At 38.0% G+C, this 24,909-nt stretch overlaps 1 protein-coding gene across 4 annotated transcripts in view; it reads left to right on the plus strand.

Annotated features, from left to right (window-relative positions):
* Nucleotides 1–24,909, plus strand: part of LOC111159101 (dynein cytoplasmic 1 light intermediate chain 1) — a 40,015-nt gene that overhangs the window by 13,923 nt on the left and 1,183 nt on the right. The window contains exons 3-12 of one of the 4 annotated variants that reach the window (XM_022521501.1): nt 11,371–11,487; nt 12,242–12,472; nt 13,309–13,478; nt 15,314–15,407; nt 17,774–17,909; nt 18,900–19,011; nt 21,216–21,275; nt 21,399–21,443; nt 22,099–22,219; nt 23,175–23,330. In XM_022521501.1, the coding sequence (XP_022377209.1) occupies nt 11,371–11,487; nt 12,242–12,472; nt 13,309–13,478; nt 15,314–15,407; nt 17,774–17,909; nt 18,900–19,011; nt 21,216–21,275; nt 21,399–21,443; nt 22,099–22,219; nt 23,175–23,330 (1,242 nt within the window). The remainder of the gene's footprint in view (nt 1–11,370; nt 11,488–12,241; nt 12,473–13,308; nt 13,479–15,313; nt 15,408–17,773; nt 17,910–18,899; nt 19,012–21,215; nt 21,276–21,398; nt 21,444–22,098; nt 22,220–23,174; nt 23,331–24,909) is intronic. The other 3 variants (XM_022521502.1, XM_022521503.1, XM_022521504.1) reach the window with 3 other exon arrangements.

Genomic DNA, 24,909 nt, shown 5'->3' on the forward strand with positions numbered 1-24,909 from the left:
TGAGGGACAGTGCTTAACCAGACTTACAGAGGAAAAGAAAGCTTCCTAGAGCTTTCCTAGAGCTTTCCTAGAGCAAACTAAACTGAGACCAGGATAAGCTGCAGTTATCCCACGTGTGAGGGGAAGGGAAGAATATCCCAGAAAGAAATGACAGCATGTGCTAAGACTCAGAGTTGGGAGAGAGCACCCCCACTAGTGCTCTGCAAGAAGTTGTGCATGGCTGGAGCCTAGCATGTGGGTTGCGGGGTATGATGGGAGAGGGGCAGAAAAATGAGGTGGCTTTTGGAAGAACATTGAGCTTTATAGTTTGTGCAGGAGCAGCAGGAAGACCCTGATGGTTTCCCTTCACATCTTATGAAACTGCCAAACATGTTAAAGCAATTTTACAGTGAATATTCATATACTCAAACGTAGATTCTACCATTAAACTTAACTGTATTTGCTTTATCACATGAGCGGCTCACTGTTCCACCCCTTTTTTTATGCATTACAAAGTAAGTTGCTGATGCTAGTTTACTTCACTGGAAATACTTCAGCTTTTGTATATCATTAACAAGCATACCCTGAAGGGTCTTAAGAGGGAGAAGTGGCTTAAGGAGATTGTTTCAGGAAGATACACTTAGCTACAGCATGAGCAATGTATTGGTGTGTGGTGCGAATTTAGTGGATGTTCACTTTTGAGGAGTATGCTTGTATAGTGAGAGGAGAACCAAGCAGAGGCCATGGGTTAAGTGCCTAAAGACATAAAAAGAGAAAAAAATTGTTTAGCAAATAATGTGATTAGAAGATGTATATAACAGTAGAACGATTACATCTACAATTACATCTTTGTAATACCAATAGCATTCTTCACAGAACTAGTAAAATCCTAAAATTTGTATGGAACCACAAAAAACCCTAAAGAGCCAAAGCAATCTTGAAAACACTGGAGGTGTCACAATTCCAGACTTAAGTTATATTACAAAGCTGACATCATCAAGACAGCTTGTTTGTTTCTAAAATGGCACTGGAACAAAAATAGACATATAGATCAACGGAACACAATGGGATACCCAGAAATTAACCTTCAACTGTATAGTCACTTAATCTTTGATGAAGCAGGAAAGAATATGCAGTGGGAAAGAAGACAGTCTCTCTAACAAATGGTGTTGGGAAAACTGGAAAGCGACATCCAAAAGAATGAAACCGGACCACTTTCTTACACCATACACAAAAAGAAACTCAAAATGAATTAGAGACCTAAATGTGAGACCTGAAACCCTAAAAATCTGAGAAGAGAGCACAGGCAGTAATATCTCTGACATCAGCCACAGCAACATTTTTTCTAGATATATTTCCTGATGCAAAGGAAGTAAAAGTAAATATAAACATTTGGGACTACCTCAATATAAAAAGCTTCTGCACAGTGAAAGAAATAATCAACAAAACTAAAAGGCAACCTACTGAATGGGAGAAGATATTTGCAAATGACATATCTGATAAAGGTTAGTATCCAGAATACATAAAGAATTGATACAGTTCTACACCCCCCCAAATATAATAATCCAGTTGAAAAGTGGGCAGAAGACCCCCCCCAAAAAAGGCCGGAAGACATAAACAGACATTTCTCCAAAGAAGTCAGACAAATGGCCAAACAGACATATGACTGATCATCAGGGAAATGCAAATCAAAACTACAATGAGATATATCACCTCACATCTGTTAGAATGGCTAAAATCAACAACATAAGAAACAACAAGTGTTAACAAGGATGTGGACAAAAAGGAACCCTCCTGTACTGTTGGTGGGAATGCAAACTGGTACAGCCACTGTGGAAAACAGTATGGAGGTTCCTCACAAAGTTAAAAATGGAACTACCTTACTGTCCAATCATCACACTACTGGGTATTTACCCAAAGATACAAAACCACTAATTCAGAGGAATACAGACACCCCTACATTTATTGCAGCACAATTTCCAATAGCCAAACTATGGAAGGAGCCCATCAATAGATAAAAGGATAAAGAAGATATACATACACACAAACACACACAATGGAGTATTATTCAGCTGTAAAAGAATGAAATCTTGGCATTTGCAACAGGATGGATGGAGCTAGAGTACAATGCTAAGCAAAATAAGTCAGTTAGAGAATGACAAATACCATATGATTTCATTCCTATGTGGAATTTTAGAAACAAAACAAGCAAAGGGAAAAAACAGACAAACCAAGAAGCAGATTCTTAACTATAGAGAACAAAGAGGTGATTACCAGAGGGGAGGTGGAGAGAATGGGTGAAATAGATGAAGGGGATTAAGAGTACACATTTAGGGCGCCTGGGTGGCTCAGCGGGTTAAGCCTCTGCCTTCAGCTCAGGTCATGATCCCAGGGTCCTGGGATCGAACCCCGCATCAGGCTCTCTGCTCAGCGGGAAGTCTGCTTCCTCCTCTCTCTCTCTGCCTGCCTCTCTGCCTACTTGTGATCTCTGTCTGTCAATAAATAAATAAGTAAAATTAAAAAAAAAAAGTACACATTTATTGTGATGAGCACTGAGTAATGTAAAAATTGTTGAATCACTCTATTGTACACCTGAAACTAATATAGCACTGTATGTTAACTATATTGAAATTAAAATAAAGAACTTAATAGAAAATACTAATAGCAAGAAATTATGTGATTTAAACTTGGCACTAGTTATAGGGCACCTGGGTGGCTCAGTAAGTTAAGCGTCTGTCTTCAGCTCAGGTCATGATCCTGGAGTCCTGGGATCAGGGTCCTGGGATCGAGCCCTCCACTGGGCTCCCTCAGGGAGGAGGCAGCTTCTCCCTCTGCCCCTAGCCCCTGCTGGTGTGCTCACCCACATGCATTCTCCCTCTCTCTCAAATAAATAACAGTCTTTTTTAAAAAAATAAATTTGGTACAACTTTAAAAACTTTAAAACTAGGCTAGCTATTCATGTTTTGGTAAGGATTTTTTTAATATTAAAAATCTGTTTAAGTACTACATATTATTATCTCATGAACTTTAGTTATTAGCAATATCTTGTTAATAATACTTATAGTAAAGTTGAGTTTCTTAGATGTAAGGACTTATTCCTGGAGAATATTCATGAGTTCTCTGAAAATTTAAAAATTGTTTTCGTTTTCATGTTAAACTTTAAAAAAAATTGTAAATGTCTTGGATCTTCTGAATGAGGATCTTTAGGTCTAACTGCTGCCACAAGATTGCAGTACTCCCTTCTGCATAGGCGCTTATAGTCCTATTGGTGACAAGCTGAGACCAAGTAAGGCAGACAGAACAGAGAGAGGACACATGGATTTGTCAGACTCCAAAGGAAGTATCCCAGAGCAGTTAGTACTCTATTCAGTCGTATTGGCTGGAGTGGTTCTTTTTATGAACCATTTTCTAACGTTTCATAGCAGTAAGTATCACCTTAAACAGGCAATAAATAACTCGTCATTAAATAAGTACTTCTTTTTCAGTGCTATTTTTGCAGTGTACTATTGAAATGGACCAACAAAATAACAGTTTGGGTTGAAAATAGTAATATCTATGATAATGACAATGATTATTCCCATGATGATCCATCATGCTTTAAATAGAAATAATAAAGTTAACTAGTGAAAAATATATAAATGTTTCTACTATTAAACCCAGCACTGGCATTTAATTTCAGCAAAATATCATTTGTTATATTAATTGCTGATTTGAATTTTATCAATCCTATAATTTTTATGGCATTTAATTTATAATGTTTTCAAGTAGTTGTTCAAGAACAACTTAAATAAACAAAAAAGAATTTAAATCATTTCTATCTAGTCATCTCAGTATGCAGGAACACTGGACATAATAAAATAATTTAAATCACCATGTGAGGCAATCTATAAAAACTTTCTTTTAAAAAGTCTGAATAGGCAAAGCAGAGGATTTTTAGGGCAGTGAAACTATTTTGTATGATACTGTAACGGCAGCTACATGTCATTATACATCTGTTAAAACCCATATAATGTACAACACCCAGAATGAACCCTCATGTAAACAGTGGACTTCAGGTGATAATGACACATTAGTGTCAGTTCACTGATTGTAATAAATGTATTACTGTCAAGAGTGGGGGACGTTGTATAGATGTAGGGACAGGATATTAAAAAATTCAGAGAATTTCTCACTCAATTTTGCTGTGAACCTAAAATTCTTCTTAAAAAAAAAAAAAAAACAGTTTATTGGGGGCACTTGGAGACTCAGTTGTTTGAGTGTCTGACTCTTGTTTTCTGCTTAGATCATGATCTCAGAGTTGTGAGATCAAGTCCCGCATTGGGCTCTCTGCTAAGCATGGAGTCTGCTTACGATTCCCTCTCTCTTCCTCTCTCTCTGCCTTCTTCCCCACCACTTGCACATGTATGCTCTCTCTTTAAAAAAAATAATAAAATAAATAAAAATAAAATAAAAACCCCAGAGTTTATTAATTTAAAAAAATCCAAGTCTATTCTATAAACTAGAAAGTAAAAAATCAAAGTGTCGCTTATGACAGACTACTTTCCTGAAAAGAATTCTCTAGGTTAAATTGACACCAGCTGAAAAATGATTATCCCGCAGAAACAGTGTTACGTATTATAGGCAAAAACTTAGTGCCCAGACTTGTAATAGAGGCTATTAAATCAACAATAAAGTATCTGATTTTCTAAAGTACCTACGCATCCATAAAAATAGGTGGTAACAGATAAAACTTGATTTTATTTAACCCAGGTTTTATCTTTTCTCTTTAATTCCTACTTCAGATGTTAGAAAATAAAAAGATACTTAAAAAAGGGTCAAAATCAGATGGATTTATTTCAATTTCTTTTTAATATTTCAAATGACTTAAATATAAAGGTTTCTGAATTTAGAAATGTATACTTATAGATAAGCATAAGCAAAAGACCCCAAACCATAATTCTATCACCTAGAAATAGTCACTGATTTGATTATCTCTTGTGGTGATACTATGGAGTGGTTCTTCAGTGTAGAGCATCATAGGAGAAGGGAGGGAAAATTGAATGGGGGAGTAATCAGAAAGGGAGATAAACCATGAGAGACTCTTAACTCTAGGAAACAAACTGAGAGTTGCTGGAGGGAAGGTGAGTGAGAAGATGGGATGACAGGGTGGTGGGCATTAAGGAAGGCATGTGATGTGATAAGCACTGGGTGTTGTAGGCAACTGATGAATTGTTGAAGTCTACACCTGAAACTAATGATGTCATATATGTTGGCTAATTGAATTTCAAAGAAAAAAAATTATGGAATGGTTCTTTAACAATTTTGTATCTTCCTTTTAGTTTATCTAATTCTAATTGTAAAGGCTTAAATTCATAGGCTCCAAATTTTTTTTTGGATTTTGAGCCCAAATTCATGACATCAAAAATAATAGTCAATCCTAACTACGTATGCTATATTTCAAGTTTTTGTAGCCATCAGTAAAGCACCGCTGTTTCCTTTTTCTAAGAGCTGAAATTGAAGAGTTCTCCCCTACTTAGGAGACCAGAATTTATTCCTCTAAGTAAATGTCCATCATTCATTTCACTGGACTGATGGTTCTCAAATGTGCCACACTCATCTGAGGGGCTTATTTTTTTTCTTTAAAGATTTTTTATTTATTTGACAGACAGAGATCACAAGTACGCAGAGAAGCAGGCAGAGAGAGAGGAGGAAGCAGGCTGCCCGCTGAGCAGAGCGCCCAATGGGGGCTTGATCCCAAGACCCTGGGATCATGACCTGAGCCGAAAGCAGAGGCTTTCACCCACTGAGCCACCCAGGCGCCCCTCTGAGGGGCTTATTAAACACACATTGCTGGGTCTTCCCTCCTGTACTTCTGGGGTGGAGTCCAAGAATCTGCATTTTTAACAAGTAGCCAGTGTTGCTGCTGCTGCTAGTGCAGGTACCACAATTCAAGAACCGTTGCATTCGACATTTACTACACTAAATACTAGAAGTACAAAGATCTTTATATCAAAGTCATTGTCCTCTAAGAGGCTCATAAACTGAAGAGGGAAAACAAGCAGGAGATAATTTCAAGATACTGTCATTAGGACTACACTGGAGATATGCAACAAACCAGGAAGCCAGCCCTAAAGGAATATCCTGCTTTTGCCTGGAAGTCAGAAAGGGCTTTGTAGAGATGGTAGGTAATACTTTAGGCAAACCTCCTGGTGTTTAATGAGCCACGGATAGTTAGTCATTCCAGGCAGTAAGGAAAGCATACACAGAGGCCTGGAGGCAAAGAAGTGTCCTTCTACAAAGGACAGATAATTTGAATGCATGAACTTTAGGACGTGACGGGGAAAAGGAGTCAGAAAGTGAGAACAAGTACGGCATGCCAGCTCGTGAAGGGCATCTTATGCCAGGCCGGGAAGGTCAGACTATCCTGAAGGTGACCAGGAGCCCCTGGCAGTGTTTAGGTATTTTAGAAAGACTGCTGTGGCAGAAGTGTGGAAGACTGACTGACAAGAGTAAGTTTAGGAGTAGGAAAACTTAGGTAACTAGATATTAATGGTGTCCTAGCAGAAATGAGGTAGGCCTGAACTAAGGTATTAGCTAGTGGTGGGGACAGCTGTACTCCAGACACACTTGGTTGGGAGCTGGCAGAGAGATGAGGAAGACACAGAAGTCAGAGAAGGCTCTCCCTTGCCATTGCTTCCATAACATTGCCCTCTCCTACTCTACCACTGACCTCAGAGGCGACTGGTCCCGAGTCTTCCTTGCAGGCTACTCTTCCATCCCTGCCCAAAGTTTGTGTTCCCCAGGGTTCCTTTCTCAGCCTTCTGCTCTTCTCACTCTGAATGTAATTCCAGGAGCAACTCCACACACAGCTTCAGTACCACCTATACTGGTGACCCACAGATTTCCTTTGAGCTTCAGCCTTTTCCAAGCTGCCTCCTCCTGCTCGTCACTACGTCCATATTCCATGAATACCTCATGTTTCAATATACACACAGACAGTATCATTCTCTTGTTGCCTTTCCCCCAGATACTCGCTTATATGATGATTCATGTAAGATTCCAACCTTAAAGACTTTCTGTATTGCGTGTTCCCTCTACCTAGAATATACTCTCTTTAGAATCCTCTGTGTTGCCCAAACTTCTGTCTTCTTTCAAATACCACTTCCTTGGGTAGGCTGTTCCTAATCACCTCATTTAAAATCACAACCTCCCGGGACGCCTGGGTGGCTCAGTTGGTTAAGCAGCTGCCTTCAGCTCAGGTCATGATCCTAGCGTCCTGGGATCCAGTCCCGCATCGGGCTCCTTGCTCGGCGGGGAGCCTGCTTCTCCCTCTGCCTCTGCCTGCCATTCTGTCTGCCTGTGCTCGCTCGCTTTCTCTCCCTCTCTGACAAATAAATAAAATCTAAAAAAAAAATAAAAATAAAAAAAAAAATAAAATCACAACCTCCCTTGCATTCCTGTTCCTTCTCATATTATTTTTCTCCATTGAACTACTAACATAGTATGTATTTTACTTAGTCACCCCCTACCCTCAGAAGCTCCAGCAGAACAGGCTTTTTTGTGTTTTGCTTACTGCCGTATCCCCAGTACCCGGAAAGTACCTGTGACTGCGGTAGGTGTTAACTCTGTTAACTCTGCACTTTCATAGTGAAATATACATTCTTACGCCTCTTACAGGGCAGCCACTGAGAAATCTGGTCTCAGACAACAAAAATGCTGCCAGAATATTAATGAGTTCCACAAATCCCTGAATGAAGGATATAAATTTTGTTCCCTTATCCACTTTGAGAGTATTTTTAAACTTGACTGTGTATTAATGGGTTTGAAATACAAAAGCCTTAGAAGTTAGAGCAGCAGAAGGATACAACTTCAAGTCTGTCAGTGTGTTTCTATATAACAAAAAGCAAAGGACTGTAACTACTCCTTTTGCCCACATTCTAGTCAGATGGAACTGTCGGCTTCCATTTCCATCTCTGTGGCGGGAGCAGCAGACATTTCCAGAGTGCCTGCTGCATTCATTGAAGCAGCAGTAATTCTGACATAACCATGACTGTAATGGGGAATGGTGATTACCTCCTGTTTGGCAGATGTTGAATACCGGAGCTCAGAACTGCCGAAGATAAGTATCTTATTCAGAGTTTCATAGGTGGGAAATGACGGGGCCAGGATCTGAATTGATACAAATTTAAGTTCAAAGCACACTTTCCAATATGCAACAGTGCTGCTATTTTAGAGGCCATTAAAATAATACTGTTTATTATTTTTACATTATGACTCATAAAAGAGAAAGGTATTTCTGCTTCCAGGGATCATTGCTATTTTCAGAAGAAAAGGAAAATAATTTAATGCATTCTTCTCTGTGGGTTGCCTCTGAGGAACAGGTGGTTATGTTCCTATTCTCTTGATTCTGCCTCTGAGGATTGGGAATAAAGTTTGTTTTATTACACTGGTAATTTCTTCTCTCCTGAAATTTTAAACAATGGTAGTTGTGCCTCTTAATACTTAAGCACCTTCGAGATCCATTTTAAGATAAAGCTTAAAACATTACTTTTGAAAAAGAGTATACTGTCAAATAAATGTAATATGGTAAATATGGTAGTTTGAGGCTCCCCCCGCACACACACACACACACCCTGCGATTTCAAAATTTGTCACTTCGGTAACAAGGTGGAAGTGTTCACATTGAGAATAAAAAACATTTCATAGACACACAGGCTGTAGAGAAATCTAATGAAATCCTCTCTACTTAGAGATGAGAAAATTGAGACCAGTCTAGTCACAAAGACTGTGGGAGCATGGCAATATTCCAAGTCTCACAAGAAAGTCCAAGTCAACCTTCTCAAGAGTCTGACTCTTGTTTGCACTCAGGAGAAAGTGGAAGGCAAAACTAGAAGAATATCTTATTCCCAAGAATATTCTGACATCTTACAGTGCTTGGCACAGAGAAGATTCTCAAGATGTCTGAAGAAGCACTTTGCTAACTGAAACACAATTTTTGGGAGCAAAACTTCTATCCACTACTCACTCTTCTCTCTACTTCAACTTCAACATTTGGAAGTTACAGTTGGTTGAAAATTGAACATGCATATTTTACACATATTTTAAGCCCATTTCTTCTTTTCATAAGTCTTAAGCCTCCATTAAAATGACCAATTTCTACGGCTGTCACTTTTTTTACACCTAAATGAACTCTGATGTGATTTGTCTTGATGGCAAATACAGACGTCTGAAAATAGACCTGTTTCATAAAACATCTGAAAAAGCTGATGAAGACATATTCTGCAGACAAAACCTCATTTGTTACCTACTATTTCTAGGAAATACCTCTTATCTCAGGTATTGATAAAGATGCAAGGGATTTTTTCTTTTTTTTCCATCCAAGATTTTATTTAAATTCAAGTTAGGTAACATATACTATACATGTATATGTTACTGTATATGTATATTCTACTCCATTTCAGGAGTAGAATTTAGCAATTCATCACGTACGTATAACACCCAGTGCTCATCACAACATGTGCCCTCCTTCATGCCCATCACCTGTTTACCCCATTCCCACACCCATCTCCCCATTTTTTTCTTTCAAGTTTTTATTTAATTTTAATTTTTTTTTTTTAAAGTCGCCTCCATACTAGGTGTGGAGCCCAACTCATGGCTTGAACTCACAACCCTGAGATCAAGACCTGAGCTGGAATCGAATCAGATGCTTAATTGACTGAGCAACCCCAGAGCCCCAAGTTTTTTATTTTGATTCCAATATAGTTAACATACAGTGTTATATTAGTTTCAGGTGTACAATATAGAGTGATTCAGCAATTCTATACGTTACTCAGTGCTCATCACAATAAATGTGTACTCTTAATCCCCTTCATCTATTTCACCCATCCTCCCCACCTCCCCTCTGGTAATCACCTCTTTGTTCCGTATAGTTAAGAATCTGTTTCTTGGGGCGCCTGGGTGGCTCAGTGGGTTAAGCCGCTGCCTTCGGCTCAGGTCATGATCTCAGGGTCCTGGGATCGAGTCCCGCATCGGACTCTCTGCTCAGCGGGGAGCCTGCTTCCCCCTCTCTCTCTGCCTGCTGTTCTGCCTACTTGTGATCTCTCTCTCTGTCAAATAAATAAATAAAATCTTAAAAAAAAAAAAAAGTATCTGTTTCTTGGTTTTTCTCTCTGTTTTTTTCCCTTTGCTTGTTTGGTTTCAAAATTCCACACAGGAATGAAATCATACGGTGTTTGTCTTCTCTGACTGACTTTGCTTAGCATTATACTCTCTAGCTCCAACCATGCTGTTGCAGATGCCAAGATTTCATTCTTTTATGGCTGAATAGTATTCCATTGTATACATAAACCACATCTTCTTTATCCATTCATCTACTGTTGGATACTTGGGCTCCTTCCATAGTTTGGATATTGGAGATAATGCTGAAGTTAACATAGGGGTGTCTGTATACCTCTGAATTAGTGGTTTTGTATTTTTGGGTAAATACCCAGTAGTGTGATGATTGGACAGTAAGGTAGTTCCATTTTTAACTTTGTGAGGAACCTCCATACTGTTTTCCACAGTGGCTGTACCAGTTTGCATTCCCACCAACAGTACAGGAGGGTTCCTTTTTGTCCACATCCTTGCCAAATACTTGTTTCTTCTGTTTTTGCTATTAATATTTTTTAAGTCTACATTTTATTTTTTGTCTGTTCTGCATTCCTTCTACCCTTGTTCTTGTTCAATTTGCTACCCCCACCCCTCTCCTTTACTAATATTTCTTATGACTTCGTGGTTTTGCTGAGGCTACAGCCACAATTACCTGCTCTGGTCAGTTTTGATGTACCATCCATTCTCCATGAGTGTGGCCCGTGGGTGGGTACATAACCCAAACTGGGCCAGTTAAAAGTCTTTACCTGAGATTCTTAAGACTGAATGTCAGTAGGAAGAGTCTTTTGTTCCTTGTATATTAAACTGGGATGACCTAAGAGTTGAACTTTCTGAAATACCCACAGAGGAAGCCATTTGTAATAGGATAGAACCAGACTTAATAAAAAGGGTAGAGAAACAAGGACAAAGCATCTTGGACGTGAAGTCTGCATCTTAAGTATAATTACCTGGATATCTTCCATCAAATTACCCTTTTGGTTGAAGTTAGTTCCAGTTGGATTTTTCACTTGACACTAGAAAGCCTCTTTATTTTTTTTTTTTAAGATTTTATTTATTTGACAGAGATCACAAGTAGGGAGAGAGACGGGGGGAGGCAGGCTCCCTGCCGAGCAGAGAGCCTGATGCGGGGCTCTATCCTGGGACCCTGGGCTCATGACCGGAGCCGGAGGCAGAGGCTTTAACCCACTGAGCCACCCAGGTGCCCTTAGAAAGCATCTTTAAATAATCTGTATTATAATTTAAAAGACTTGTCTTCTTTTACAGGTGAAGATGGAGCTGGGAAAACAAGCTTAATAAGAAAAATTCAGGGAATAGAAGAGTACAAGAAAGGAAGAGGCTTGGAATATTTGTACTTAAATGTTCATGATGAAGACAGGGAAGGTGAGTGTCATTTATATGTAAAACAAGTTTCCTGAGGCCTTTTTGAGATGTACTGCTGCTCATATTAGTCTGACTTTTCTTAGTGTGTCATTTTTCATTAGGAGTCCTAGTCTGTCATGCTAGTCAGTGAATAGTTAAATAAAAGTGTGGGCATACTTTTATTGTTTGGGGATTGGGATTCATATAGTGATATTTTTTAACATCTTAAGGTATTCTAGTGTACAGACTAGCTTTCTTGCTATCCTTGAAGAATCTCAATTTTTCAGTTCATTTCTCCCTCAGATAGTAAAATAATAGTATCCTAGGGTTCTTTTGTTCACTCCCTTTTCACCATCTCATTTTTGACACAAAAATGTCATACTCCCCAGATTTTTTCAATCTGATCAGCCATTTTTTCTTGTATACATCACTTGCCTTCTCATTTTTATGTATCATATCCTGAATATGCATGGGTATCTCTGCTGATAAGAAGAGAGAGAGAGTTTTGATGGTAATAGAAACATGTAATTCGTGTCCGTGATTTGGGTTTGAGAAATCAGCAGTAGAGGCTGCTGGTGTTCTGTATTGGCAGTTAAATCATTGTCCTGAATGTTTATTAGGCCTTTACTAAGTTGATAGATGTGACCTACTTAAGTAGTTGAAGCTTGTCAAAGGAGACCTCTCCTGTGGAAGTGCCCTAAGATACTAAGTAGTATTATTAGTTGAATGATGAAATAATCCTGTTGCCTTGGTAACTTTCTTTTGTCTATTGTAGATCAAACAAGATGTAATGTATGGATCTTAGATGGAGACCTGTATCACAAGGGCCTCCTTAAATTTTCACTGGATGCCATTTCTCTGAAGGACACTCTAGTTATGCTGGTTGTGGATATGTCAAAGCCTTGGACTGCTTTGGATTCTCTACAGAAATGGGCAAGTGTTGTTAGAGAACATATTGACAAATTGAAAATTCCTCCTGAAGAAATGAAAGAAATGGAACAAAAGTGTGAGTAGTCGGAAATATACATATACTGTTTTTGTAAAGTGGAGGTTTTGACAGACTTGCAAATGAGTTCTAAAAATTTATCAGCATTGGTAATATCTTATTAATTCTTACCAGGATTACAGTGAATATGACCCAGGTTTGCACCTCAGTAAAAAGGAGAAGACCTGAATAAAGGGTTTAGAGAAAGGAAAGTAATGTTAGAAAGTCATGTAGGTCTGACATTCATTCATTTATTCATTCATTCATTCATTTATGATTTTATGTATTTATTTGAGAGAGAACAAGAGAGCATAAGCAGGGGGAGGGGCAGAGGGAGAGGGAGAAGCAGGCTCCCCTGAGCAGGGAGCCCAATGTGGGGCTCCATCCCAGGACCCCAGGATCATGACCTGAGCCAAAGGCAGATGCTTAACTGACTGAGCCACCCAGGCACCCCTAGGTCTGACTTTTAAATTGTGGAACACTCCCCCCCCACCACCACACACACACACACACCTATTTTTTATCCTCTTAATCCCCTTTTTGAATTAGAGAATGTAGAAAAGCAAAGCCAGATGTGACTTACCCAAAGTAATTTGCACAGACAGAACTGGGCTTACATTGAACCCCACTCTTTGAAGCCACTCAGAGTTGTAGTCTGCCTCCTCATAATTAATGTGGGTCTAGTGTTTCTGTCCTGTCTTTGAAACAGATTTCTCAAACCCTTTTTGTTTCTTCTCTTACACAAGACTAAGTATAAAGTCTCATTAAAATACATACTTAGATTATGGCAGAAAAGGTACCTGCTCAAATAGAGCAATTTCTAAACTGTGTATTCAATTATTTACTTTGATTTTCAGTGATTAGAGACTTCCAAGAATATGTAGAGCCGGGAGAAGATTTTCCAGCCTCTCCTCAGAGAAGAAATACTGGGTCACAGGAAGACAAAGACGACAGTGTGGTTTTACCTCTGGGTGCGGACACACTTACACATAACTTGGGCATCCCAGTACTAGTAGTTTGCACAAAGGTTAGCTTCCTTCCTAGAGATTCTACTAATGGTATCAACCAAGGATAACCAACTGTTTTGTTTTCCAGGCTCCTTTTGGAGTTGACAAACTAGCTTTCCTAGATAATTTTTCTTAACAAATAGAAATAATAGTTTAAAAAATTGAATGGTAATCACATGTTGGTTTTGTGATCTTAATCATAGTTTCTTTGAAAGAAACCATTACTTCAGATACTCTGTTCATGATTGAATTTCATATTCCTAATTTCAGTTAGCATTCATTGTCCAGTCAGTTGTTAAGCCACCTAGACGCCCCCTACTATAAAAAGGTTTTTAAACTCTCACACTAGAATCCTTTTGTGTGTGGTTTATTTTATTTTGTTTGACAAAGAGCTGTTTGTTGGCAGATACTTTCTTGTTTTACACAACTTGTCTCTCTTTTTTTTTTTTTTTAAAGATTTTATTTATTTATTTGACAGAGAGAGATCACAAGTAGACAGAGAGGCAGGCAGAGAGAGAGAGAGAGAGGGAAGCAGGCTCCCTGCAGAGCAGAGAGCCCAACGTGGGACTCGATCCCAGGACCCTGAGATCATGACCTGAGCCGAAGGCAGCGGCCCAACCCACTGAGCCACCCAGGCGCCCCACAACTTGTCTCTTTTTAAAAAAAAAAAAAAGACAAAACAAAACAAAACTCTTATTTTCAAAGGAAAAATGTTAAGCTTAAAGGGACCTGAATTAGTATCAAATGAGTCAGATTCGTAAGATTTTTAAACCAAAAGAGATTATCTGTTGTACTTCACAGACTCTAAGACAATTGTCAGTTTTGTAGTAGCTTAAGAGCTTTTAAAATGTGTAAGGGGATGGGAGAGGTGTCTCAGGACAGAGAAATAATGGCAGTTCAACTCTCCTTAAAGACTCTGGAAATTGGGATTCAGAGACTAAGTGTCTTGCCCTTAGGTCCAGATCCTCTTATTTCATTTACATATGTTCCACCAAAAGTATCAAAAGTCAACAATATAATTATTATAAATATCTTTAGTAATTTGAAGCAATTACTCTGTGTTCTGTAAAATGGACAATTTCATGATTATACAGAGAGACTCTTTGTATGATGTATATATATGCATAACAAAAAAAAGCAGATTTGACCCCCAAACCAATATTAGGTATAATGAACATTATTATTAAGTGGTTATTTTTCAATTTCATACTTCAGTTCCAAAAGGTCTTGGTGAAGTAATTTGGACATCATGTTTATTTTTTGTAACATTTTACTGTAGCAAGCCAAATTCAGAATCATCTCATTGACTGTACAGGTGACAGTTCAGAAATAGCCTGTCATTCCCCCTTTTTTTGCTGTTGGTAAGATTGTAATCACAGTGAACAAAAGAGCCAGAAAAGATATGAAGGTCAGTTAAGAGTTATCAGATAAACAGAGGGGCAAAGAGGAAATAGGGAAAGGTGCAGACTCCCAGATATACAGTGTTTTATAGAACTGGAATAGAGTTTAGAACTTAAAAATTGTTTAAGTCAAAAGGAGTTGAGTCAGCAGGTGTGAGCAACCATCTGCTTGTCCCGTTACTCTTTATTCCTTTATACCAGAACTTTCTCTTTGGTATTTTCAGCATCCAATAGAGCTTGGACATTAATACGTTTTAAAGAAAATTATTCTTAGTCTTGACTCTAGCTAAAAGAATCTAGACAGATAGGAGTAATCGATATTCTCATATTCTCATATTCGGTCACCATATTGGAGTGGTAGCTTTGTTATGCTCCCCTACCCAAAACTGTTTACATCATTATATTTAACTTTGATTAAAGTTAATGTTTTTTTTTTAATTATTCTAACTCAACAGTGTGATGCCATTAGTGTATTGGAGAAAGAACATGACTACAGAGATGAACATTTTGATTTTATTCAGTCTCATATCCGGAAGTTTTGTTTACAGTGTATCCTTTTCCTGCTTTGATCAGTGCAATGTACCTTACCTGTTTGTTTGCTTTTTTTAGTTAAGGGAATTAAATGAATGGACTTTAGAAATTCCATAAGCTTTTTTCCTCCTGCTTCTGGTTAGAAATTTCACTTTAGCTCCCAAATCATTTATATCTGGGTATTTTGAGCTATAAAAGTAAGTACTGAAATATGTAACTTTGATTTGCTGTGTTTTAAAGGATTTTGCCTAAGAAAAGTAATTATCAATTATCAGTCTTTTGTGGAAGGTTCTAATGAGTTGGCGTTGTAAACATTCTGATAGTAGTATTCATTTATCGGGAGTAGTGTTTGGGGGCAAGATCAATACTTAGGTTTGTGTGTTCCCATTTTTAATATGTTCACTGTGTTACCATCTCTACATACAGTCTAATGCAATGGTCTCAAAATCTGGCTGTGGCCAGCTAAGGCTTGCTGAATTGGAATATTTCAAGGTGAGGCTGAAGAATCTCTACTTTTAAAAAGCTTTCTGGGTGATTTTGATGATCACAAGGTTAGAAAACCAGTTATAAGGAATCTTGTCTAGGTTGCAAAGATTAGAGAAGCCACTGAATAACATTCACAGCTAAGGGAAGGATAAAATGAGGGTTGTACATGAATGCTTTTAAGAGAATTTGCTATTGAAAACTACCACAGCTTGAGTGCACTGAGGAGAGCTGTTCTCTCCCACCCCTCTGGGACCAGAGAGTCTGCGGTTGCATTCCTGACCAAAGCTTTTGTGTCTGAAAAGTGAAGAAATGATGACATTAGGAGTAGACAGGAATCATAAGTGATATATACATGTTTATAGAGTCTGTAGTTTTCATTTTTATTTTCATTAATGGACATTTAATTTAAGGACCACTTACAAAAGAAGCCTAGCTGGATAATGAATAAGATCACTCGACACTGGCAGTTTCCCTTTCCCCTTTTCCCCTCAGTACTTTGTCCTCTCCGTAGCCCTAGCCCTTTCTTTTTTCCTGTCACATAATAGTTGACTTGGGTTGAATTGAAGGGCATTTGTCTACATAAGAGACTTTAAAAAGAAAACAAAAAGTGGGAGTAATTGAAGTAGAGGTCTATAGACTTTTTGTTATCTTTGAAGATTAGCAGATTTGGGAACAAGCAGTCTCTTTAAACATTTATGTAATCCTCTTCTTGAAAATGTGCATACAGAAATGTAATCAGGAAGGAGACTCTCTGCTAAAATAATTACAGACCTTTAGGAGAGCCCATTGATTTTAAAAGAATACAAACTGAGAAGTCACTTCAAGATAGACACTTGTGCACACATGTGTGTGAAGGCAGCAGTTCAAAATCATCTTTATTGCTAAGTTTTTTTCAGTGTTAATTACAGTGCAGATTTTTCAGCTGCATCATAAGCTGGTTCTCATGAGAAAAGATCACTCATTAATGAAAAGTTGACATAATTAAGCTTTTATTTAAGATGATGATGTTTGTTTCTATCAAGTTGTATGAGAAGTCATAATTAGCAATACCACTTTTAGATTCATAAGCCTCGGTTCATGTGCCAATAAATATGAGTATCCCAGTTCAGAAGTAGAAGTTTGACCATTCCCAGCATTTCCCCTTGGTCTCAGTTATTATCTCAGGACACGGTGAGCAGTGCTAGAGTGTGGTCCTCAGCAGTGGCCATAGAATTTCTGATAGCCACTCCGACCATATCATCTGTCAGTAGTCATACTGCCCCTTTTCCACAGGCCTCTCTTGATCTTTGGATCTGCCATACCATTTGGTAGGGTCTGCTTTAATTAATACATCCTGTGATGAGGGACTATTACCTCAAGTTTTGGTCATAAATCAACTTTTGCCTTGAATCATGCCTGAAAGTGTCCTGATAGTACCTGTTGGTTCATCTCTTTTCAGAGAGGTCTCCAGAGCTTTGGTCCTAAAGTTCTAATTCCCGGGGCTAGTGAAAACCACAAGAGATACTAGTATACACCTTTTTTTTTCCTAATGTAAGCAAAATAGTTGTTGATAAATAATATCCCACCCTTATGAAGTTTAGGAAGGTTAAAAACAAAGCCAGTCACGTCTTGTGCTTTAAATGGAGAGGTAGTAGCAGTGTATTGTTAAATTTACTTTTACTTTCTTGGCTTAATGAGACTTTTGCCCTCCTAAATGAAGTTGATAATGTAAAGATTGTTTTATTTGCACTTTAGCTTATATGTATTTTATACTTTTGAAATTCTTGACTACTCTATAATGTACCTTTCGGAATTATTTTTAAAACTACTATGCATGTAACTGTTAAGCTGAGAACACAGAACTTTATAGTAACTGTTCATGGGATTTGTCTAAAAATTTCCTTAACGGTGTTATTCAGATGGTGCAGCGCTTATTTACACTTCAGTAAAAGAAAACAAAAATATAGATTTAGTATATAAATATATCGTTCAGATACTGTATGGATTTCCCTATAAAATTCCTGCTGTTGTTGTGGAAAAAGATGCAGTATTTATGTAAGTATCCTCTTCACTGTATATTTAATCATGTGTTATTGCTGCAGTTTGATGGTGAATTCTCATTTTTGGTTTTGAGGTGAGACCAATAGATCTTTCCATGATGAGAAGGTGAGACTCTCTTCTAGACTGTTTTATTTATAACCTGCCATGATCTGTTAATCTTTGCCTGTTAGATTTATTGCTGGCCTGAGCCCCTTTTGGATTGCCTTCCTATTATATACAGCTGAATTGTTGAGTGCATATATCTGTGTATTTACTTACTTTTTGATTGGTTTTGATAAAGGACCCAATGTATAATCTAGACATGCTTTCAAAAAGTTATGTGAGGGGCCCCTGGGTGGCTCAGTGGGTTAAAGCCTCTGCCTTCGGCTCAGGTCATGATCCCAGGGTCCTGGGATCGAGCCCCGCATCGGGCTCCCTGCTCAGCGGGGAGCCTGCTTCCTCCTCTCTCTCTCTGCCTGCCTCTCTGCCTACTTGTGATCTCTGTCTGTCAAATAAATAAACAAAATTAAAAAAAAAAAAAAGTTATGTGAATACATTGAGAGGTAATAATAAACCAGACCCCCCCCACAAGAACCCCTATAACTGTGCATTTTTTAAATCAGGAAGATTAAGAACCTTTTATGTAGAAATTAGTAAATTATAACTTGAGTTATAATAAAAAGCTGATTCATTTTGTTTTGTTTTTAAGATTTTATTTATTTGAAATAGCGAGAGATAGCAGGAGTGGGTGCGGGGAGGGGCAAAGGGAGAGGGAGAAGCAGACTCCCTGCTGAGAAGGGAGCCTGATGTGGGGCTCCATCCTGGGACACTGGGACCATGAGCTGAGCCGAAGGCAGATGCTTAACCAACTGAGCCACCCAGGTACCCAAAAAGCTGATTAGGTTTTCATAATTGGTCAGATTTGTTCCATTTAATATGATCATGGATTTAATGAAGGAATGACTGTATAAATGCTTGAGATTTATAATATGTGTTTCTTTCCAGTCCAGCAGGGTGGGATAATGATAAGAAAATAGGAATATTACATGAAAATTTTCAGACATTAAAGGCAGAAGATAATTTTGAAGACATTATAACTAAACCACCTGTCCGAAAGGTAACAGTTTTAGTATATATAGTCTCAGTATTTGGCCTTTTAAACTGAGGGGGGGAGTCCATAATTCTAAGATTATAGTTAGAAAAGTAAGGGGGGGGTTCTTTCCTACCAACGGGTTTTCTACGTATAATTTGGGTGTGAATTCGAAATAAAATTCTGTGTTATCGAAATATAAACCAGCTGTTCAGTTACTGAATTCTTACTTAGCCTTTGGCATATTTATATTAGAAAATACTAGGGTGGATTCCATATTCTAATGGAAATAATGAATTGGTAGGAGTGAATATGTGGATCTTGAAGAGTTTGAGTAGGTTGACGCTGTGAACTTTTTATCCTAGAACTCAGCCAAAAGCCAAAAAAACATTGGTAGAATAATCTTACTAGCTTCTATCTGTTGAGGCAGATCGGGAATCTTCTCCATAGTCGCTAGTTACCCAGGCTAGCCCACAGCTATCCAGGAGCTTCTAGTTTAGTCTTAACTATTAGATGTCATTCTGTGTCTATTTAAATCTGCTTCCAGAAAGTACTCTTCTTTCATGTATTTTGATTCCATGTTAAGTAATACATCATATTCTATAGTTAGATGTTACAGATGTTTCTCGAAAGTTGTATAAACAGAAGTATTTACATATAGTACTTGGCAGTGACATTTAAGTGGACATGCTTTAGAAAAAATAATTTTGAGTTAACATTTAATAAGATTCTTACTTAATCCAAACATTGAAAAAAAAATCCAAACATTGAAACTGAGCATCTGTCTTCTGTTTGTGGGTAATTAGAAATAAGATTATTAATGACAAATGAAAACTCAGTTGGCATGGTGTTTGGTTTAGATGTCTGTTAAAAGAAATAAACACATCAAGGGAAAAAAAGCAACAGTTTTCCCATTCTCTTTTACCAACAGAATTGTGCTGTAAGTTGTCTTTTATTCATCCCACTAATACCTCCTGAGCCACTGTTTATGCACAGGGTGCTAAATATTAGGACAATGATGCAATAGTAAATAGGTGCACATGCCACTGCTCAAGTGCGGATAAGTGCTGTGGCTCCAAAGGCCTGTGGCGGGGAGAGGGAGCAGGGAGCTCAGGGAGGGTTGCTGTTCTAGGAGTGGTTAGGGAATGGCTCTGATTAGAGGGGAGAGTGTTGCCTGCTGAGGGAGCAGAAAGTACACATGCCCTGAGGCAGGAATGTAGGAGGAGGACAAAGAGGCTGGAACAGTGAAAAGGAGGGCCAAACTAATAGGAGATGGAAGGCAGAGTTAAAATCTTGTGGGGCCTTCTCATTCAGCTGAGTCAGGATTTTGAATTTCATTCTGAGTGGGATGGAAAGCGAGTGGAGGGGGAGTTTGAGCAGAGGAGTGATGTAATCTGCTTGACCTTTTCAAAGGATCACTCTGGCTGCTGGTGGAAAATAGACCCATAGCATGCATTGTACAGAAATAGTAGAAGCGAGAGATGGTTGCTGCTTCTTTTTGCCTAATTATTCAGCAGGTAGAAGAGCCATTTTATTTTTATTTCAGAGAAACCAGGCACAAGTCGCTTTTCACTCTCCTGGGATATTGGCCCTTTTAAAACACCTAACTGTTGGTTAACATAGGCATGATTAATATACCTATTGACTCTAAGGTTGTGTTGTCCAATACCGCAGCTATTAGTCACATATGGCTTTTAAATACATATTAAGTAAAACTAAATAAAATTAAATTTTCACTACCTGATTCACAGTAGCCACATTTCTTTTTCTTTTTCCTTTTTCTTTCCTTTTTTTGAGAACGAGGACACGAGGTGGGGGGAGGGCAGAGAGAGAAGGAGAGAGAAAATCTGAAGCAGGTTCCATGCTCAATGCAGAGCTGGATGTGGGGCTCAGTCTCCCGAGCCCAAGATCACTACCTGGGCTGAAGTCAGGACTCAGATGCTTAACCTACTGAGCCACCCAGGTGCCCAGTAGTAGCCACATTTCAAATGCGCAACAGCTACAGGTGACTGGTGGCTAGAGTATTGGACCGCATCAGCTATCAAACATTTGTACTATTGCAGATGGTCATTGGACAGCTTTGCATAGGGGCTTGGGTCGGGCGGCTCACTCGTGTAATATAGGTAATGTTTGTATTGAATTTTTAAAAAAATAATTAGTCTAGAAAGTATGTTATTAATGGTTTTAGCATACTGTATTAGACTTGATGATTTATATGTTGCTCATTTCAGTTTGTCCATGAGAAGGAAATTGTGGCAGAAGATGACCAAGTGTTTCTTATGAAGCTACAGGTATGAAATTATATCAGAAGCAGATTTAGAGTGGTTAATGGGTAAACCGTTCCTACATACTTTTCAAAATACAGTAGTACATGCTCTAAGTGTCTAACCTTAGAACTCTTGTGTGTTTTTCAGTCCCTTTTAGCAAAGCAACCACCAACTGCAGCTGGAAGGCCTGTGGTCAGTATTACGGATTTTGACAAAATTGTTAAAGTGCCATACATTATTGATTTAGTTCCTTTTTTTCTTAATCATATACATGCCTCCTATGGGTGTGCTTTGATAGAAGAATTAAAAATTCTTTGGGATTTGTGACATTTTAAAGGATAAACTTCACTCCTTTCTTAGAATATTTAAATCCTAAAGATCCATTTTGCCTTGTTTGTCATGCACGAGTTACTGTGTGGAACCATTTATCTGTTATTTCCTTATCCTTAAAACAGCCCTGTGAGACAGATACTACCAGCCCCATTCTGCAGGTGGGGATATGGAGGCTGTGGAGGACCTTATGGTTCGCCTGAGTTTTTACAGCTAGTGGGATGCAAGTCCAGATTGGAACTCAGCTCTGACTCCCATGCTTATACTTGTAATCACACCCCATTATTCAGTATGTCCTTTTCCCATCTAAGGGGAATTTGTATTCTAAAATGTGATGGGTCTCTGGTATTTTCTGCTAATGAGGACAGTTGCTAAACGTTTTCAGCAATGGCTTGCAGTGTAAATGTACCGGTAGAACGAGTGGGGGACAGTTAAAAACTAATTTCTTTTTATAATAACTTTGGTGAAGTTGGAAGTTTCCTATTTTGATAATTATGGCTTCCCTATTTTTACATAGGATGCCTCACCGAGAGTCCCAGGAGGCTCCCCTCGAACACCAAACCGATCCGTGTCATCCAATGTTGCCAGCGTGTCACCCATCCCTGCAGGGTCAAAAAAAATTGATCCAAACATGAAAGGTACATTTCTCTCTTTTTCTAGAGAAAACAATACAATACGTTTCACACTAAAAAGAAATCTACCTAGCGTCCCACCTTTTTTCCATAGCTGTTTTCGTTTTGTGCAGTAGCTTCTAACCTATATCTCTGTCAGTATAATCTCAGCTAGTCAGACTTCAAACCAAAGTTTTATAGTATAGCCTTAATATATCATATCTATGGTTTAAGCTTTATGAAAGTTTTATGTTATATTTAACCTTCTCCTGAGGTAGGTCGTTGAAGAAATTCATATGTTAATAGGTTAACTGCAGTTAACATGAAGAAAAATCTATGTGCATAATAGCTATTTCAGTAGGAATAATTGCCGTAAGTGGGATTAGTAGGTGAGAGTTTGTACATTTTTATGCCTTTTGATAATATGTTTCAAATGGCTTATTCATTTTTACAAGTCATCTACATTGAGCTTTGCAATTTTGCCACAACCTAATAGCATTCTCTAAATACCAGTAAGAGCTTTGTCCCTGGTATTTCCTTTCTATTTGTATTTCTCTCTGTGAATTGTTCCCTGTTATCCTTTACCCATTGCTCTCTTGGAACTTCTACTGGTTTTCATACAGGATTAGGTAGCTAATCAAAAAAAGCAAACATTTCTCAACAATTATATTTTTGAAGAACCTTTTTCAAAAGGGAGATAAAATAGCATCTAACATCTGTTCTAAATGCTTTTGGTTTTTTAAAAATAACATTCTAATTTTTTAATAATTATCTTATACTCTTAAAGTTTACTTATACTTTCTTTTACACATGAATAGATTAGAGTTAAGTTACCCAGGCTCAAAAGATTTGAATTTGGAATACACAGCTCTTAAACTTTAAGTATTAATTGCTTTCTGGGTGTGATTACTATAATAATAATTTATAGAAGAATATCTAATGTTTTGAGTGAAAGTTTTTCGGTTTTTGTTTTTTTTAATAGCTGGAGCTACAAGTGAAGGTGTCCTGGCAAATTTCTTCAATAGTTTGCTGAGTAAAAAGACTGGCTCTCCAGGAGGCCCAGGTGTGGGCAGTGGTAGCCCTGGAGGTGGGGCTGGAGGTGGAAGCAGTGGTTTACCACCATCTGCCAAGAAATCGGGTAATGTTCCTAGAGCTTTTTTTTAAACAGCTTTATCAAATATAATTTACATACCATGAAGTTCTCTCATTTAAAATATACAATTTAGGGGCACCTGGGTGGTTCAGTCAGTTAAGCATCTGCCATTGGCTCAGGTCATGATCTCAGGTCATGATCCGAAAGGTCCTGGGATGGAGCCCCTGCATCAGGCTCCCTGCTTGGTGGGGAGCCTGCTTCTCCCTCTCTCTCTCTGCCTGCCACTCCCCCTGTTTGTGCACTCTCTCTCTGCATCAAATAAATAAAATCTTTAGAAAAAATTGTTTCTTAAAAAGGATGCTCAAGAAATATTAAAAAAAATAAAGTATACAATTCAGTATTATAGTATATTTACAGAGGTATGCAAAGCATTATCATCTAATTTTGAAACATTTTAATCTCCTCAAAAACAAACCTCTGGCCTATTTGCAGTAACTTTTTCCCTTGTAATCCCCTTAGTCCTAGGCAACCACTGATCTTCTTTCTGTCTTTGTGGATTTGCCTGTCTGGAGATTTCATATAAATGGAATCATATAGCATATACCTTCTTTAGTGTTTTCAAGGTCCATCCACGTTGTAGCACGTATCATTATTTCTCCTTATTACTGAATAAAATTCCATTGTATAAATATGCCACATCAGTTGATGGGCATTTAAATTGTTTCCATTTTTGCCATTATAAATAGAACCACTGTGAACATATGCTTTTGACAGATGTTTGACAAATGCCATGTTTTATGTTTTCATTTCTCTTGGGTATATACCCAGAGAGGAATCATTGGGTCATATGGTAACTCTATATTTAAAGTTTTTGAAGAACTGCCAGAGTGTTTTGCAAAACATTGCAGCATTTTATATTTCCAGCAAGAGAGAATGAGGGTACCAATCTCTCCACATCCTCTCCAACATTTGTTTTTGTCCATCTTTTTGAATAGAGCCATCCTAGTGACTGTGAAGTCTCGTTGTGGTTTTGATTTACTTATCCTTGATAGCTAAAGATGTCGAGAATCTTTCTTCTGTTAGTTAACCATTTGTAGATCTTTGGAGAAATGTCTATTCAAGTCCTTTGCCCATTTTTAAGTTGGGTTATTTGTCTTTATATTGTTGAATTTTAAGTGTTCTTTATATATTCTGTGTCCTAGATCTTTATCAGATATAGGATTTGCAGATGTTTTCTCCCCTTGTATTGGTTATCCTTTCACCTCTTGACAGTGTCCTCTGAAGCACTAAAGTGTTTAATTTTTATGAAGTTCAGTCTATTTTTCTTTTGTTGCTTGTGTAACTACCCTTTAAACAGACCTTTTAACCCATTTTCCTTTTTAATCCCATCTTCTTGCCATCCTTTCCACAAATACCATTGTGCAGCCACCATTTTTGGAACCTTTTACAGGTTTCTGGGTATAAACAATTACTTCTTGGCTTTTCCCACTGCCAGTGTAGAAGATTAAGCTTTCCCAAGACTGTAAATATGGTTACTGCTCATTCATACTCTTTCTACATTGCAAAATTTTGTTGCTGTTTTCTGTTTTACTGTTCTTACTATCCTATGCCTTTACAAATATCT

Source organism: Enhydra lutris, unplaced genomic scaffold (assembly GCF_002288905.1).
Source record: "Enhydra lutris kenyoni isolate GAN:26980312 unplaced genomic scaffold, ASM228890v2 scaffoldscaffold66, whole genome shotgun sequence".
NCBI lineage: Eukaryota > Metazoa > Chordata > Mammalia > Carnivora > Mustelidae > Enhydra > Enhydra lutris.